At 40.7% G+C, this 6,000-nt stretch overlaps 1 protein-coding gene across 1 annotated transcript in view; it reads left to right on the top strand.

The window, feature by feature from the left end:
- The first annotated feature begins 385 nt into the window (after nucleotides 1-385).
- LOC139567770 (cytosolic purine 5'-nucleotidase-like) overlaps nucleotides 386-6,000 on the top strand; it is a 29,147-nt gene continuing 23,532 nt past the window's right edge. Inside the window, exons 1-2 of the mRNA XM_071389255.1 lie at nucleotides 386-592; nucleotides 3,466-3,598. Coding sequence (XP_071245356.1) covers nucleotides 3,498-3,598 — 101 coding nt within the window. The 5' untranslated portion in view covers nucleotides 386-592; nucleotides 3,466-3,497. The remainder of the gene's footprint in view (nucleotides 593-3,465; nucleotides 3,599-6,000) is intronic.

Genomic DNA, 6,000 nt, shown 5'->3' with positions numbered 1-6,000 from the left:
TTATGTGGAGGCAGCAGCAGTCTCTATTGTCCAAGTCTGCATTGCAGGCCATTTTATTGTAGGCCTAGGCCTACTTACTATTCAGCAAAATAATAGAGAATAGAGAAATTATTTGCCTAATAAAAAAAGTATAAATTGTCAATAGATTGATTTGGAAAAACAAATCATAGTTTGCAATAGTGTTTGCAGTAAAACTTGTGAAATTACGAAATCACAATTGTATTTTATTCTAAATACATTTAGTGAATGAAAGGAATTGCAACAGTAGTCTCATTGATGGCCCATTGATGATATCAGAATTGTTTTCAGCCTAAAATCATCACATTTCAATAATACAACTTATGTCCCTCCCCCTTACAGCAGAAAAACACCGCCCACTGCCTCCGTAACAATCCACTGTCAGCAGAGAGCTGTTCCAAGAAATTGCGAAAGAATCATATCTCCAAGGACTGTGTATGCATAACGTATCTACTTGTTCTTCTGCGAGTGCATTTCAGATACTTTTTTCGATTTTGTTCCACGTTGATCGTGTATGAAGCGCATGCTCAGATTATCAAACGGTGCAGTTTTTGTTTTATCGAGGAATACAGAGGTGAGTGTATGTCAAATCGGTCACAGAACACCCGTTTTTGTTCTATTCCACTATAGACAGTCTGCCACTTTGGCTTTTCCGTGAAGGGGGAGCAGATGTGAATGGTTGTTTTGTAACCTGCTAGCTAGCTTAGCATAATGCTAATAAATGCGACAAAATAGTTAAATTGTGGCATAGCTAACGTCCATTTTGTAAATTGCCTAACGTTAGTATTTAATGCCAAACTCCATAATCAGCTGTTAGCTGACAAGTTAGCTATAACTAGCTAACCCCCTTGGCGACCTGCAAGCAAAGAAAATGTGATTTGACAGAGACCATTGTTTGTGCAGGCAAGATAAGCGCATAATGACAAGCCCTGCGCGAGCTGAGCCTATAATTAAAAGGTAGCTACAGTATATATTCAGGCTAACAATGAGCTAAACCTAGTTATTAAATATGCAATATGTAACTTTTTTGTGGCGACCCAACCAAATTCACATAGAAATACTGGTTATAGATCTTTCATTATTATTGAAAGCAAGTCAAAGAAGCGGCAGATCTGTTCTATGTGCGCTTTTTCTATGCTTCCCGTTCTTAAGTTTCAGTTTTGTATACCAGCTTCAAACAGCTGAAAATACAATATTTTTGTTTATGGAAAATATATTAGATGGTACAATGATTCTCTACACAATGACTGGTTGTTTTGTCACAAACTGAACTGAGGTGAAATATTAGCAAGTGATTTATGCATATTGCACCTTTTTAAAGCACATACCTAGCTACTGAATTTAAAATGTGACCTAGCTAACTAACTTATCACTTTTTGTTGGCCACAAAATTGCTGTTAGCTACCATGCTAGCTAGCGTAGCTCAGCTGATTATTGCTTGCTACTCAAATGGAGTAGTTACTGCTAGTTTACTTGACATTCTTTTTACCTTGTGTTGATTTGCCCATTCTTTTAGCAAACGTAAAAAGTAGTTCGCTGCTACATAACGTTAGCTATCTATTTGTTTCATCAAAAACATATCTGGCATGGTGCATCATCAGCCAATCCGGCATTGATTGTGCTGACAAGGCAGGTCCAGTCTTCCCTGTAGGACCTTGGACCAAGTCGGAACACTGTATAATTTTCTATTGAGGATAAAAATATTAACTTGGTCTTTGATTGTATAGCCCATTACAAAATGTTAAATAAAGCTATACTCTGCATTTCTTCACTGGTTTGTCAAGGAGCATAAGGCTGGAATAGGCAAACTTTTATCTATGCCAAAAATGCCAAGGGCTGTCCTTGGCCTCCTTAGAAAACTTGCTCAGTTCACACTGTGATGTCACTTTGCCTGAACCCAGTTTCAGAGCATCTCATCAAATGTCACTTTTCCTTATAGCACAGCTGAGAGCGAGGAAACTCATGGTTGCTGGGGAGAAGTCTTCCCCTCACCCTTAGCCAGCAGATCTGACCCGCTTGCTTACAGCTGCACTAGGGTTGGACAGCATTCCTGTGTATATTAAGACGCCGTGGAGCCGACGTGAGGTATTGCTCAGAAAACGTACTTCAATCCAAGGATGAGAAATGTGTTGTACTCCGAATTGTCCCAATATCCCAACTGTTACACCATGAGAAGATTGAACGAGCACTGGTTCAATCTTCTCGGTGTAACAGTTGGGATAACGGGACAATTCGAAGTACAACACATTTCTCATCCCTGGATTGAGGTACGTTTCCCGAGCCTTATCTCACGCCGGCACACAGTGTGTTAATATACAGGAATTCTGTACAACCCTAGTGCTGCTGTAAGCAAGGTCAGATCTGCTGGCTACCTTACCCTTCAACCTCTCAAGGTTTTCTCGCTTGTTTGTGTATTGTGTCATTTGCGAGTTGTGTGGCAAAGAAAAGCTGACCTCAGCTTTTTCTCCTGACCCCTTCTCTAGTCTCCTGGGTGATAGAGAAGGCAGTTAATGTAAAAAAATAAATAAAAAACTGGTCATTCTCTGGAGAGACAGCTAAAAACATAAATCTTTCCCCTGAGAATTGTACGCTGCTAAACACTCAACAGATGTGCATGCTGGCACTGAAGGCTCTTTTCAGTTCTGTTTTTATCATAAAAAAAAATGTGTTACGCCTACCGTACAACTCAATTTCCTCTCACGTGTGCTCGATTTAATCTAACCTAACCTACCCTAGATCTTTGTCCCACAGACTGAGTAGCCCAGAAGAAGTGAGTGACTCCTTTGATTTCTTCCACCTCGGTGGCCGTCCCGTTCTTCATTAGCCACAGTCAGGATGAGGACAGTAATTAGTCTTACATCCATCCCCTCTTCTTCTAACTCATTACCGAGTCTTGCATAGAAATGGCCTGCAAACTGCAACGTGTGAACATTGACAACACACGCTGTTCGATTTCTTTAGTAGTCAAGCGTGACTCAAACTAGGGATGTGTCCCAAGCAGTACCCTGTACACTATATATGGAATAGGGTGCCATTTGGTACACAGACTTGGCCTAGTGTATTTTAGGGATTTGATAAGATTATTGTGGCTCTGATGTTCTGTCATTGACAAAACAAACAGCTGGTGTGACTGGAGGACTAGGCTCTCCACGCCCGGCGGCTCTCCACGCCCGGCGGCTCTCCCCGCCTTCGAACTACATAATTAGTCTAAATGCAGCCGGGTGGCAGGCAGTGGCTTGCAACTGTGACTCGTTCATACAGGTTCCGCAGAGTTAGTGTAGTGAACTCTTTGAGAGTTCATACTCCTCCTGTTTGAAGATTTCATAGTTATTTGACGCTAAATAGATAAGCCTATATCATGTTCAGTTAGGCCTATGCTCAAAGCGCAGGAAGAGGAAACTGCAGAATCATGTCAAGGTGAATTTCTCTTATTTTCTCCCTGTCTAGATTGACTTTCAGAGGATTTTAAAGATATAAATATGACCACGTCATGGAGCGACAGACTGCAGAACTATGCAGACCTTCCAGCCAACATGGACGGGCTGGCCATGAAGAAGTACCGCAGAGAGGCTTACCATAGGTATGTATTGATGGACACTGTAAGTGACATATTAGTTACCACAGTTATTGATACCGTCAGGAGTGACATGTTCCCATAGGTATGTGTGTATGTATGTATGTACAGTACAAGTCAAAAGTTGACACACATACTCATTCAAGGGTTTTTATTTATTTAGACTATTTTCTACATTGTAGAATAATAGTCAAAACTATGAAATAACACATGGAATCAATTTGTAAGTCGCTCTGGATAAGAGCGTCTGCTAAATGACTTAAATGTAAATGTAGTAACCAAAAAAGTGTTAAACACTCTTGGCATTCTCTCAACCAGCTTCACCTGGAATGCTTTTCCAACAGTCTTGAAGGAGTTCCCACATATGCTGAGCACTTGTTTGCTGCTTTTCCTTCACTCTGCGGTCCAACTCATCCTAAATCATCTCAATTTTGTTGAGGTCAGGTGATTGTGGAGGCCAGGTCATCTGATGCAGCACTCCATCACTCTCCTTCTTGGTCAAATTGCTCTTACACAGCCTGGAGGTGTGTTGGGTCATTTTCCTGTTGAAAAACAAATGATAGGCCCATTAAGCACAAATCTGATGGGATGGCGTATCGCTGCAGTATACTGTGGTAGCCATGCTGGTTAAGTGTGCCTTAAATTCTAAATAAATCACTGACAGTGTCACCAGAAAAGCCATCACACCTCCTCCATGCTTCACGGTGGGGACCACACATGCAGAGATCATCCGTTCACTTACTCTGCATCTCACAAAGACACGGCGGTTGGAAGCAAAAATCGTAAATTTGGACTCATCAGACCAAAGGACAGATTTCCACCGGTCTAATGTCCCATTGCTCGTGTTTCTTGGCCCAAGCAAGTCTCTTCTTCTTATTGGTGTCCTTTAGTAGTGGTTTCTTTGCAGCAATTTGACCATGAAGGCCTGATTCATGTCTCCTCTGAACAGTTGATGTTGAAATGTCTGTTACTTGAACTCTGTGAGGTGCAATCTGAGGTGCAGTTAGTTGCTGATTTCTGAGGCTGGTAACTCTAATGAACTTATCCTCTGACTGGTTGAGAGAATGCCAAGAGTGTGCAAAGCTGTCATCAAGGCTACTTTGAAGACTCTCAAATATAAAATATATTTTGATTTGTTTAACACTCTTTTTGGTTACTACATGTGCTGTTTCATAGTTTTGATGTCTTCACTATTATTCTACAATGTAGAAAATAGTAAACATAAAGAAAACCCCTGGAATGAGTAAGTGTGTCCAAACTTTTGACTGGTACTGTATGTATGTATGGATGGACACTGGGAAGATAGCCTAGCGGTTAAGAGCTTTGGGCCAGGAACTGATAGGTTGTTGGTTCGAATCCCCAAGCCGATTAGGTGAAAAATCTGTCGATATGCCCTTGAGCAAGGCACTTAACCCTAATTGCGCCTGTAAGTCGCTCTGGATAAGATCGTCTGCTAAATGACTAACATGTAAATGATGTACAATAAGATTCAGTTGTATTAAGCTACTGTACTGTATGTAGCCGTGTATTGTGTGTCACTGCTTTCTTTAGTCATTAGTCTACTTCAGATAATTACAGCAGCAACATATGACAGGACGCTATGATACTACTTGGTTGTAAATGTGTTGAAACCCAACCCTCTGTTTGTAAATGTCTTTCAACTTCAACTTTCCACTTAGCCTAATTCTCAGTTCACATCTTCATAACCACTCAGTATGTCTTGTAAATTGCTGTGGATTTGAATGTGGTGTAGTTGTAGGTTATTCTTTGGTCAAATAGCTTGCGACAACCTGTCAGCAATGTAGAGTATATTACAGAGTCAGTGTGTACTAGTTTGTTTTACACCCGTTCAGTTCTGAAGTCTCTGTGGATTTAATCGAACACTTCCTGTCTGAAGCGTCTTCCTCAGAACTTCATAATCGTTATACCAACATCCTGTTCAACTGAAACACATTTATTTTCTCAATACTGACATGTCGTTTGTGATTTGTTTTTGTTTGTGTGTGTGTGTGTTAGAGGTGGGCGATATGGGGGAAAATCCATGTTGCGATAAATTGCCTGAATTTAGGCGCTAACGATAAATAGAACGATAAGTTTACAACATGAATGTGCACCACAGGTTTTAAAAATGATCCTTTAACCTACTAGTACCTGTATGGTTGTAGCCATCAATTGTCCCATTAACAAACATCCATATTATATTAGCAAACTTATTTCATTTCAAACTTCACATTTCTCTACTGTAGGCTACTTATCGTAATGAAAGTTATCAGCAAAATGTCTCTCGATACTTTTCGGTTTATCATCCCAGCTCTAGTGTGTGTGACTGTGTGTGTGTGTGGTCCCACACTAGCTGCGTGCAGCGGTCAAATAACCTCTCTCTATGTCCTAACTCGATAAACTAGTCC

Source organism: Salvelinus alpinus, chromosome 2, assembly GCF_045679555.1.
Source record: "Salvelinus alpinus chromosome 2, SLU_Salpinus.1, whole genome shotgun sequence".
In the NCBI taxonomy this organism is placed as follows: domain Eukaryota; kingdom Metazoa; phylum Chordata; class Actinopteri; order Salmoniformes; family Salmonidae; genus Salvelinus; species Salvelinus alpinus.
The sequence above is the reverse complement of the archived record's forward strand: the minus strand, read 5'-3'. Positions and strand labels throughout refer to the sequence as shown.